This window comes from Gavialis gangeticus, unplaced genomic scaffold, assembly GCF_001723915.1.
Source record: "Gavialis gangeticus isolate Ggan-Ray unplaced genomic scaffold, GavGan_comp1, whole genome shotgun sequence".
NCBI lineage: Eukaryota > Metazoa > Chordata > Crocodylia > Gavialidae > Gavialis > Gavialis gangeticus.
Window position 1 is genome coordinate 21,744,331 of NW_017729011.1, and position 12,440 is coordinate 21,756,770.

The 12,440-nt window shown below is 54.4% G+C and overlaps 1 protein-coding gene across 1 annotated transcript in view; it reads right to left on the reverse strand.

Moving 5' to 3' along the window:
* The window catches only part of GPSM1 (G-protein signaling modulator 1), an 85,753-nt gene that overhangs the window by 67,374 nt on the left and 5,939 nt on the right, over positions 1 to 12,440 (reverse strand). The window contains exon 2 of the mRNA XM_019510312.1: positions 646 to 867. Within this exon, the coding sequence (XP_019365857.1) occupies positions 646 to 867 (222 nt within the window). The remainder of the gene's footprint in view (positions 1 to 645; positions 868 to 12,440) is intronic.

The window sequence follows — 12,440 nt, forward strand, 5'->3', positions numbered from 1 at the left end:
GACAATAACCTAACTAGCTGCAGGCAGAGCATACCTAGTTTCTAAAGGGGCCTGCTGGATTAAGAGGGATCCAAGCAGGCTAGGTTTGCGACAGGCCCCTGAACTCCCCTCCAACCTGTGACTTCAGTTATCCTGCATGAAGCTGCTACATGTGCAATTCAGCCTTACCCCTGCGCACACAAACAGGCCTGCTTGCAAGCTGGGTTGGAGCCTATGAAAACCTTGGACCGTGGGGTTCAAATAAGACAGTCCCGAGAAGTGGGGCAGGCTCAGGGATGCTCAATTGGTTCCCACGGCTATTACCGTGACACCTGCCTGGAGCCACTGCCCAGAGAACTAGCAAAAGTTAGTCTTGAAAGGTCACGGGCAACGGTAGCCGGGGCTGCACGGATGCCTCCAGACAGGGAGCTCGGCAGAGGGGCCGTAAGCGAAACTGCAAGAAAAGTCAACTGATAGCCCACGTGTCTGACCGCCCTGTGATGGTTGCAGCAGCTCTGACCTTCCTGAAGACATTGCTTGCCTGGCACCCGAGATCTCTTGTTGGACACATGCTTCCTAGCCAGGCCCCTTCCCCACTCACGGGCTCAGATGCCAGCAATCTTGCCTTCGATCGAGGCCGCGTTCGCTCAGAGCTGGCGTGCTTACCTGGCTAGCGTGAGGTCGTGCTTGTGGTACTCCAGGGCTTTTGAATACTCCTTTAGGTAGAAGTAAGCATTGCCCAGCTGGCTGTAGATGGCACTGAGAGTCTTCAGGTCCTCCGTCCCCACCTGCACAGCTGCCTCGAAGAAGGCTGCCCCGGCTTTGAAGTCTCCAGCCTTGCACAGACGCTCCCCTTCAAGCGCCAGCTCGAGGCAGGACGCCTCCATCCTGTTCAGAGACAAGCAGTCAGGGAGTCAGCTCTGGAGGGGCTACATTTGTCACAGATACGGGGTCTGTAAAGGCCTATGCACACACCAAGGGTGGCAGGCTGGAGACGAGGGAGAACCAGACCACCTACTAGAAAGGAAGAGGAAAGTGTTCAACAGCTCCTAAATCACCCAGCCCACATCCTGTTTTCAAATGCAACTTATGTGTCAAGGGGATTTAGACACCTAAATGTGCAAAAATACTTGGGCTCCCAAATGTAAATCAGTGGGATCGGGATCTGATCAGGTCTCCTCCACACTGCAGCCTCGCAGCCCCTTGGGTGGTTTTCATCATTTGACCCAAAGTGGGAGCACGCAGGGGAGGAAAAGACTCGCTCCCCCGACAGCCACATGATCCGGGCTAGACAGCTCAGCAGACTTCCCCTCCAGGGGTCCGTGGACCCCCACGGAGAACATGTGCAGCAACCCGGCCGTGGCTCTCAGCGCTTCCAGGCTGCCCCAACAGCCCCTCGCTTGCAGACGAGGTGCAGGGGCCGAGCTCCTCAGCCCACCACACTGCACTCCGCGGAGAACGGTTGCCTGCACCTGCTTCCCATCATCTTCCTGCCATCAGTTTTTCCACAGCCCTGTTTATGCATCAGCGCCAGGGCCCAGTTCCCACCCGTTGAACTTCGCGACAGCCAAGGGCTCCCCCGTGCATGGGGAATGGCGCAGTGCTCTTGGCGCAACTTCAGCTACTGTCTGCGGACCACCAACGCTCCCCCTTTGATGCAGGCTGCAGCCGGCCCCGTCCAAAAATAAAGGCAGTGCCAAGCGGTGCTGCATGGGGGAACAGCTCGCTTGCGGCAGGGCTCAGCACGCCAGGGAAGCCGACGCACGGTTGCTGCTAACGTCGGCCGCTTGTAGTAGCGACGGCACCTGACAGCTCTGCAGATCACGGTCTCCTTTGCACAGCGGGGAGCTTGGCTCTGTGCAACTCAGAGCTGCGTAGCACTATTCAGGCAAGGATTTTAGCATGGCTCAAAACCCCAACACTGAAAGCAAGGTCTCCGCTACCAAGGGTTAGCATTAGCAGTGTAACTGTGTCAGTTATAGGTGTAAGAAAAATAACACAGCTGCATCCTGACTTGTGCTGGCAACTAGAGCCCGTCTACCCATCCAGATGGCATTGCCTGAGGAGGAGGTTTGCACAAATGGGTGAACTGTCTCAGCAACAAACCTCCTTTTGCAGGGATCAGCTGCATCTCCACTAGAGAGCAAGCAAATCTGGCTCCCCTGGCACCGTTATACCAGCAAAGCCTTTGTAGCACCATCCAGCCTTCAGAACAGCACGGGCTACTAGCGCTAGCTACGGGGCGCTGCCCGAGGAAAGCCAAGCCCCCGCGCGCCGAGTAAGGGACGCCTTCACCCTCGTGCTTCTTAACTTTGTGCAAGCAACCCCCCTGCTCCGCATTTGGGCTGCAGAAGGGAAACAGCACGATTAGAGGCTTCCAGGCAGGGGGTCTCAGTCACGGGCTGGGCTCCGGTGCATCTCCTTCACCGAGGCACGTACCTAGGCACGGCTGAGGAGCGGACCCGCGCGTCCCTCGGTGCTTCCTGCATTGCAAAGCAGCCACAAGACAGATCGCAGCCACGGGGCCCGCGCTAACCACCTCCCCGCAGACTTCACCGGCGCTTGCAGCCTGCCTGCAAGCTGGAGACAGCCCCGTCGCTAAAGGGTGTTATTCTCATCCTAGAGAGGGGAAGTCCGCGGCAAGTCATTTGGAAACGCTGCACCCGTGACTCCGGAGGAGCCAACGGGCTCAGTTCAAGCCGAAGACCCCCCTGGCAGGCCCAATGACATGAGGACGGTTGCATCCTGTGAAACCTGGCCACGAAAACGGCGAGGGAGGGGGTGGCAACAGCCACAGGGCAGCCTGGGGGCTACAGCGGGCAGTCGCTCCTGGATCTCCATTCACCTGTTCTCCGGCGGAGGGTGGGAGCTGCCTACTACCTCGACGATGCTAGGCGCTTCGAGGTGTGTTGAAGATGCAGATCGCCATCACCTGATCATCAAATTTCTGAGGATTTTGATAACACCAGTGTGTAGCTGCCATAATCCTCCACCAGCAGCCCCCACCCCATGCAAAGAGCCGAGGCCAACCCCTGGGCTAAGCAGCTCGCCGTCTAAGACCAGAAACAGACCCACAGGAGGGGCGTACGAGACGCCGCTCATCAATGCAAGAAGCCGTGGCCACGGCACGCCCACGACCCAGCCCCGGAGGTCCCAGCAAAGGAGGGTTTGAAGGAGGAGGGCAGGGCGCCGCGTCGGCGTGGAAGAAGGAAAACCACAGACCTGCCTGTTTACAGTCTCGGATGCAGCAGCACTCCCCGAAACGTCAGCAAGCCCCAAACCCAGAGACTCCACGGGGACGTTTCACCCGCCAGGACGAGGCCAGCGATGAGAGCGTGCCCGCTGCTTCAAGGAGCCGAGACGAGCATCGCGGCTCCACGCCTTGAGCCGCTGAAATGCCAGAAAGCTGGAAAGCATCCACACCAAATTCTCCCCAAAATAATAAAACCGATCTCTGCGAGTCCTAATTACTGGGTAAGTCTCTCTGGCGCTCTCAAGCATGCACATACACACGCTGCTTTGGAGCCAAGACCGTCCATCGGCACAGCTGTAATTTACCCTGGCAAGGATCCTGGCTGGGCATACGCTGTATAGCAAGGATGCAATTCTCAGCTCCAGTGTCAGAGCTGGTTTGAGACGCTCTGGCAGGGGACACGTGACGACCGGCTCCTTCTTTAAACGCAGCAAATCCCCTGTGAGCTGCAGATCCCCGCTCCCACCTGGCTGAGGTTCAGTTTAATGGGAGCAGCTATTTGCCAAAGCTGTCTCATGCAGGCTAGCTGCTCCCCATCTCCTCTCCCCCGTGCAGCAATTACAGACAGCAGCCATCACAACTGGCTCTCCGGGAGACGGACCGAGGAGCAAATGAACTAGAGCGCACCCTCCTCCCAAGCTGCTGGACGGGGTCCATCCCAGGCAGGACCGAGGCACGTGCACAGGCTGCAAAACCGTTCCCCGCTACTGCCATGTTAAATGCGGAGCAAACCCGCCCCCCGTGTCAGTGCCCAGCAGTCAGGGCAGCTGCACCAAGGATAACTTGACTCCAGATATAGTGAAAAAGGCAAATCTCAGACCCATTTCTCCCCACCTCTGCAGGAAGCTTGCAAATCGCATGCAAAAACAGCTCCGTTAAAACAACACTGTTGAGTCCACCGGCTGGGAAACAGCATCATTAAGGCTGCATGGGCAAAAAGGGTTTGCATGGGCTTCCTTGGCCGTCGGCATCGCGACCTGCAGTTGCACAACCAGGTACTATATCCACCCCCATATGCAGGAGGTCTCCTGCCTCACACTGTCAGATGGGCTGCTCCAGGAGCGAACCCAGCTGTGCCATGGCGAGAGCAAAGGCGCAGTCTGGCCAAGTCAGCTCAGACCAAAATCCTTGGAAATCGCAGCCTCTGGAGCTCCAAGAGGCCTCTGCAAGAGCACGCAAACCACAGCTATTCCAACGCTCAGGACTTGGCTGTGGCCGAGTGCATTTTTACAGGGACAGCAAAAAGCACATCCTTGACAAAGCCTTCCCCCGCCTGCCACTTCAATTTTCAATTCCTGGGCCAAAGCCTGAGGGAGCCAGAGCTGTTGAAAGAAAAAAGGAGCCAGAATTCAGTCTTGGACAAAACATCGTCCCTAGTTTTGTGTCTGGGAAAACTACACTTTGGGCTGAAATTTTCCAACACCCACTCAGCCCGAGGAAGAGACCTGGCATAGAAAACTCTCTAGCCCAAATGTATGCAAGTTGGACAAAGTTATGAGCTGGAAAGGAAAATGCTCTTAATGTGAAGTATTTGGCCACCTTGGCAGCAGCAGTGGGAGCAGGTCGGAGTGTAATACTGGGAGGCAGCTTTGGTGCAAGAGAGGAGATTCCCCTGATTGCAGACCTGGGAGCTGGAAGAGAGATGAAGGGTTAACACTGCCTGACCATCCGGGAGATTCAACAAAGAGATTTGCACGCACAAGTTGTCCTGCAGCTTCCACTAGTAACTGTGCTGTTGCTCACGATAAAGGTGCCTTAAGCCAGCATGCCTATGCTCATGGGAAGGGATATGAGCTGTAAACCCCAGCAGACTCCATGCCGGGGCTTGAGTTGTCTTGGATTATCCTAACAGAGTCAGCCTCGTCCCCGGCCAAAGTGTCCGTACACAACGAGCAGGCAAACCAGGCCCCTGAAAGAGTCGGGAAAGAGCAGAGAATGATGGATGTCACTTTAGCATCGTCCCTTTTCTGGGCTGACTCCCAGACCCCGAACCCTGCTGGCAATCTCAGCAAAGAGGCCAAGGATAGGACAGGCCAACCCCCAACAGATTCAGGTCAATACGGACTAAGCGGCATAGATGCAATTTGTGCCCTGGCCATTCTCCGATGGAGAGCGCCACCCACCAGGTCACCAAAAACGCCACCCGCCTGCTTTTAAACCGGGCCGGGGGTTTGGTGGCTGTCCGCAGAGCCCTTCCGCCCATGCCTGAGGCTCCTGGGCAAGGAGATGGGCTCAGCGACAGCCCAGCGATGTTGTCACCAATGCATTTTTCCTACAAGTAAGCAGAACCGTGCACACCAGCCAGGCCGGCCCTTCCCAGCCGGGTCCAAGCTCCCAGACTGCTAAGCCGATTTGCTAGCTAATCATGTTCCTCGGCTCTGCCCTCCTCCCCACAAGGATGGCCTTCAAGCGGCAATGCCCCTGGAGCCATCGCGCCCAGCGGTGAAGCGGTCAATACCCATGAGCTGCCAGTGGCTGCCGTGAGCCAAGCTTCATAAAAAGGGACTCCGGTCCTCACGCTAACACAAAGGACTGCAGCCGTCAACTGGTCTCGCCTTCCCCGTAACACCGCTCACACAGCTTCCCCGTATTCATAGGGGATTTTGTCCCATGCTCAGACTGGTGCAGACTGTGCAGGGTTTTGCTTTCCTCCTGGGATCTCTCCAGGGTCTTTTAACAACGTTTGCAGCAGCAGAGCATCAGTCACCCTGGTCCCCTTACTTTCCCTGTGGCAGGTTCGGGCATGCAGTCCTGTGGGGTGTCGGGGTGGCCCATGCACTTTTGCTAAGAGGCTCGGCAATGGGTTTGTCCAGGGTGGTTTGGACAGGGATGATCCTGCTTCAGGCAGGGGTTGGACAAGGTGTGACCTCTGCAGATCCTCTCCAGCCTGACTTTTCTATGCTTCCTCTTCGAACTCAAAGTATCTCAGGGTGGGAAGACGCCCACCCTTGGTTTAAAGCATCTCCATCACTGCAATGCTCAGGCTGCTGTGTTTAAGCAGGCCTTCCCCGAGGCCCGAGTACGGCCCATAGAGCAGCACAGTGGTGGTTTGGGTCTTGCAATCTGGTTGCACCATCAGCTTGCTAGATCGCTCGCTCAAACATGAATCACAAACTCCCTAAAATGTGCTTATTTAATTAACACCAATCTCCCCCCGCCAAAACTCAATACCGCCAACAAACACAACGTACTTGCTCCAGGGGCAACAGCCCTGCCTGTTTATACATATGCCAGCGAGAGCCTTATCAGAGGCGAGATTTGTGCTACTGGGTCCAAACCGTGCGCTACACACAGGCGTGCGCACACACTTGCAGAGCAGTTCGCTGGAGTTACCATAGTAACTGCTCGGACCCAATACAGGGCTTGCACACAGCCTTTAATTAAAATCTATTTGTCCTTGAGCAGGCGGCTTTGTTCAGTGTCTGACTTCCCTAATTACCATCACTGCTCCTGTTGGGACCCAGCTACCAGAGGAGGGCATATGTGTGTGTGTGTATGTGGATGGATGGATGGAGGGATGGATAGCTTTTTCGCAGCAGCAGACATGGCAAATGACCCCTCTCTGTCACTATGCCAAGGGGCAAGACTTGAAGATCTTCTCATTACAAGAAATCCCCTTCAGCTCCTAAACCCCAAAGCCCCCCCCGCTCCCCTTGCCCGTTTTACATGGATTCAGCTTCAAGACCAAAGGGGCTGCTTGTGCATCACTCCCAAAGGGAAATTAAAGAAGGGCTTCAGAGGACGTTGGAGTTCAGGTCAAAGGAGAGGGGTCCCAGGGTAGGTCCCAATGAGAAGGGAATAATAGTCCGGAGCTCTGGCTTAGACCGAAAACTCAGAGAGATCCCATTCAGGTGGGGAAAACAGGCACCACTGCCACACCTGCAAAGCCCCGGGCAGGAGCAGAACGCCCTTGGCCTCGTACCTGCTCCGGCACCAATTCACAAGCTCTCGGGGCAGGCTCAAGGCTGGTTGTGCCTCTGCAAACGTGGGCACAACGCCGCCCATCTCTCTCCCTCCCTTTGCTAGTGCTGCAGCCCCCAAATCTGAAGATGCCACCCCCCTCAGCAAGCAAGCGAGAGCCTCGATGCCCTGTGCCGGACGGCACCGGCCCCTACCTCTTTTTCTGCAGGTTGCGCATCTTCTGCACGTAGACCCAGAGCTCCAAGCCCACCGGCAGCACGAGGCAGCGGGGCTGGGGGCCGCAATGGACAATTTTGCAGACTACTTTGTCCAAGCCCAAGACCGCAAGCTGGGGCTTCACAGCAGCCAGGGGCACCTTCCGCTCGGGGCGATCCAAACCTCTGGGGACTCGCATTGTGCTGCCGGCTCGGCGGATTTTGAAGCTAAATCATTGGGACTTCAAGAGGCACAAACCCAGGGATGCTCATCTCTCCCCTTCCACTGCTTCCTTTGCAAAAGGGGAAGGGGGAAAAGCTTTGATCCCTCCCGACGCAGCAATGAATTCCTTTTTCCTTTTAAGTAAAGACACAGTCCTTTGTTGTGGCTCTATGCCCTCAAAGGACAAATTCACACCCTGACCTCAGCAGTCCAGAAACAGAAGGAAAAGAGTCTCTCTTTATTCACTGCCTCTCTTCTGCACTGTGCAGGATGGTACAATGGACCCAGGAGAGTCCACCAGGCTGCTGCATATTAAGGGAAACAAGCTGTAAGCAAAGCCTTCATCACTGCACCGCCTGGAGCAGCTCTGCGGGGCTCCTCTTCAGCGACAGGCTGCATTGGTGAAACCACCCGGTGGGCTGCAGCCCGCGCTGTTGGTGCCAGCCCAGGGCATCCGACACAGCTGGTCTTGTGCTGCTAGGAACATTTCTCATGCTGGGGCCTGGCTCAGGGCTACTCAAGAAGAGGCTCCTCTGCGGGTGGCGGCTGGCATTCGCAGGTGAGCACCAGGAAGCCCCTTGCTGCTCCCAGCCGGAGGCGACGGATGTCCTACAGGAGGTGAAAAATGATGGTGATGGATCACACATGGGCTACAGGGCTGCAGGGCTCCCAGGGAGGCCCAGCAACCACCTCTCCGTGCTCACCCAGGGTGTCCATGGCCAAGGCCAGACGGCCGAGATGCCTCCCCTGCCTCCGCACGGCGCCCTGGCTCGCCGCTAAGAGGATTTTGTGGTCCTAAGCCAGCCAATTGCTGATGGGGCCGGGCATGGCCATATGGCAGTACTGAAAAGGAAGACCGAGGAAGATTAGCTGTTTCCTCTCCTTTCCCAGACAAGAGTCTGCTGCTTGCCAAGACCTCTCTCCCCCATGCATGCCCTAAGCTCCCAGCTGCCCACGCAGCATCTCCCTCATTGGGGGTCCGAAACTCAGACACACCGAGACGGTCCCCACTTGCAGGCCTCGCTTCTCTTCATCAGGAACGGCGAGCGATGCTGGATCAGCGGCATTTCCAGGTATCAAGCGAAGAGGTAAAATCCTCATCTCGCTCCTCTTCCTTCTCTCATTGCCCTGCAATCCACTACACGCCTGCAAGGGAGGGCAGCCGGGTGCTGGCAGTGGGAGGACGGAGGAGCAGAAACCCTGGATTTAACTTCTGATGGATGCAAGGCTGAACGAGTCGCGGGATGTTTCGGTGCCTTTGGTGGAATCGGCGCCTCTGGCAGAGGTGTGTGGGGTCAGCACTCGGCAGGTGCTCTGAGAGTCTCAAAATTTACAAAGCACCAAAGCAGCCAAATGGATACGGCGCATTGTTCGGACACAAGCGCGGCGACTTGCCCACCTCCTGCCGTGGGAACAGCAAGTGCATCGCATAACGCCGGCTGCTCTCCCCGTTGGCTCTCGCAGCCCCCATCAACGCGACATCCCAGGTGTGCAAAAGCACGAGCGGATCAGCTCTGCACCCTAGGGAAGGGCGTCCTCTCCTGAAGCCTGCACCAGCTCGCAGTGGCACAGCCAGGAACCGAACCTCCCCCGGGAGAGTAACCGAGCTACAAGCCCATCTGCCTTGCATTTCAGGGACTCTCCCTTTCTGAAGCAGAGACAAGCGAGGGAGATTTAGCAAACAGGACTGCCCAGGTTCATTCATCACTGTCAGCTAATGAGCCACCAGGATTTATATCCAGGATCACTTTTTTTGTCGCCTCGTAACCCAGCCAAGAGACGAAGCGTCTCAGCACGGCTCTGAACAAGCAGTGCCAGCGGGACGCAATGCTTCTTCAAGAAAATGCTTTCGTCCTGCCAAGCCGTGAGCCAGAGCCCTCGGGGGTATCGCGGCCCCACCTGGGAGGCTGCTGTGTAAGACACGCAGCGCGCACAGCGCGATGCATCGGCAGAGCCATTAGCAGGCGCGTTACCAGCCTCCTGTCAAAGCAGTGCTATAATTGGGTTTTCCAGCCTACCAGGCCGAGACAGCTGAATAATTTAGGCCAAATCTGCTATAACTTTGCCTTGTTCCCTAAGAAGGTGAACGTAGGATCCATTGAATTTATTTAAAACACAAGAACAAATAACCGCCCCCCCAACACACCCCAAAAATACAATAAAATACAATAACCTTGGTAAAACCGGTGTTACCAGGCACTACAGAAAAGCAAACAAATATTTAACTGTTCAACAGTTGTGACATCTGTCTAACAGATTTGACAGCGCGGCTTAGGAGCAAATTCTTCTTTCCTAGCGGGACGTCAAGCGCTGGAAGTGTTATCAAATTTCTGCACCAGTATCCCTGCTTGGAGGAGGACCAAGAGATAACCTATGCGGTTTGAGTTCAGCAAGTTGAATTCTAGAGTTGGAAATGTATTTTTAGGATGGACAGATAGATAGATCTATCTATCTATATCTATACACACACATATATGTATATGTGTGTGTGGGTATATACACACACACACACACACACCTCATATCTATATATATCGATATATTTACATATCTATATATATACACCTCATATCTATATCTATATATGCATGCATATAAATACATTTTCAGCTCTGACTCTCTTTCTAGATATAGATATAGCTATAGATATCCCTTCCCTTTTGACAAGTGCTCCCTCCCTGGAAGAATGGACTTTGCTCAAATGAGAACTGCAAGCTATTTTAAACATACTAAAACCGCTACCCCTGGGACTTCAAGACAAGGGCTCTCAACCTAGGCAAAGCCCAGCTGCTGTGGGATGCAGACGTGCCCGCTGACTCCAACAGGAGGTGGGCCTGGCTCTTAGCACACAATATATTTATTTTTAGTCTCTGTCGCACGCTAGCCCTGTGCAATGCTCTCTTCTGGGACCTGCCCCAGAACCGGTGGACGCTGGTCAGTGCCTTTCTGCCATCCGCAGGGTTTGAACTGGGACCTGGCAGTCGTCTCAGAGCTCTGCTGAACATAGGGGCTTTCACTCGAGACCGGGGCTAAGCTAGGAGAGAGCTCGCTCTCTTTAAATACAGAAGCAGCTGTCCCAGGAGCAAGAAATCTCACGTGTCAAGATGCCCCCAACATCACATACCAGGAGAGCAACATGTTAATCCTTGCCTTTCCCTGCGGGGCAATGCATTTGCCAAGCAGAGGTGCAGGTCAGCACGTCCATGGCACAACTTGCTCCGAACAGAGCCACTGTGGTTATACTGAAGAGAGACAGGTGCTATTAAGAAATCCTTGCTGCAAAGTTAGGGAACTCATCCTGACCCCCTATTAATAAGCTTTTTCTGCTCAATACATTTTGGCGCTGCAAGTGAAGCTTCTTGAAAGCTACCTGAAAGCAAGCGTTCTCCCGCAGCATCCATCACAAGGGCAACGAGACTCTTTCTGGGCCAACACGGAGCTAACCGAGAGTGATGCTTAGCCTTAGTGCAAGCTCACTGGTTTATTTAATTATATATGAACATATCAAACACAACCGGCAGTGCATCCATAATGAGTGCAATGAAGCTGGGAATTACACCCTGCTCCCAAATGGCCCCGGCACGAGGACAGCAGGCTGCAAATTGTAAATTGGTTTTGCTAGACGGAAAAAAAATCTTCTAGGGCGCTCCCTCAAGCCCAATCGCTCTCCTTGCAGCACAACCTAGCGTTACCTTCCCCTTAGCCGGCTCCCTCCCCACCTTCTAGTTCTGACATTAATCCCTTCTCCAGCCTAAGTAATCATGATTTCCCATGTGGCCCCTTATCAAGTCCAGGGAGCTTATATTTACCTTATTTCCCCCAGGTAAAAATACAAACCCATGCACCCGCTAAACACGACCGTATGTCAGGCAGATTAAGACGACTCCATCTCCTGTTCATGGCCTACCAGCAAAAACAAGGGAGCAGCTGTCTCAATATTCCTGATATATAACTAAGCAAAGTGCAAATAGGCTCAGACTTTCTGAAAGCATTGCAAAGCAGCTAATACGATGCACAGTATAGAGCTTTTCAGCAGCCACTTTCAAATCCCTTCTAAAGGGCGGTCGGCATCATCAACTCCATTTTACAGATGGGGAAAACTGAGGCACAGAGGTGACACCTGTAATTGCACTTGTGCGCTATATATTACAGCCTTTAGTCATACAACTACATTGCATTTATTGCTACAAAAGCAATCATGATAGCTCGAACCCAGACTCCTCAGATCTGTAAGTTCCTTTGTTTTGAATTACTGTACTAAAATAGCAGCAAAGCCCTAGCGGGGGACTTGACACAGCTTCCCAGCGCGTGAAATAACTGCTTGCGAAACATCCCGTTAATGTGCAGTATCAGGACTGAACATTTAGGACCCAAAGGCCCTTTAGAGCCGCTTGGATAGAGCCAAGTGCTATCACCTCTCTCCCTCAGGGCCAAGGCCGGTCAGGACTCTGCTATCGTGAACTCAAAGAGCTTTTTTACCGATGTGGCTGGAAACACCCAGACCCTTGAGCTCTGCCGAGACGCAGCTAGTGCTGCCGCACCACCCAGGATCCTCTTGCGTCCTAGCTGGCCCTGGAGGGTCAGAGACCCCACACCAGGGATTTTCTTTCCAAGGCCGGGGGTGGAAAAATGGCCAGCGACTTTGGGAAGAAAAGGCAAGAGGCTACACCGTTCACGCACCACCCAGCGCTTCCACGTGGTACCATCGGATCCAGCTGTCGGCGACTCCTGTGCCCAGGAGACGGGAGCTGCGGGCAGCCAGTTGCCAAAGGCTCTGTGCACCCCAGGAAAAGATAAATGACTTTGGCTTTTTTACCCTGTCAGCCCTTTTTTTTTTTTTTTTTTACTCTGCTTTGTACCCCGCCTGCAC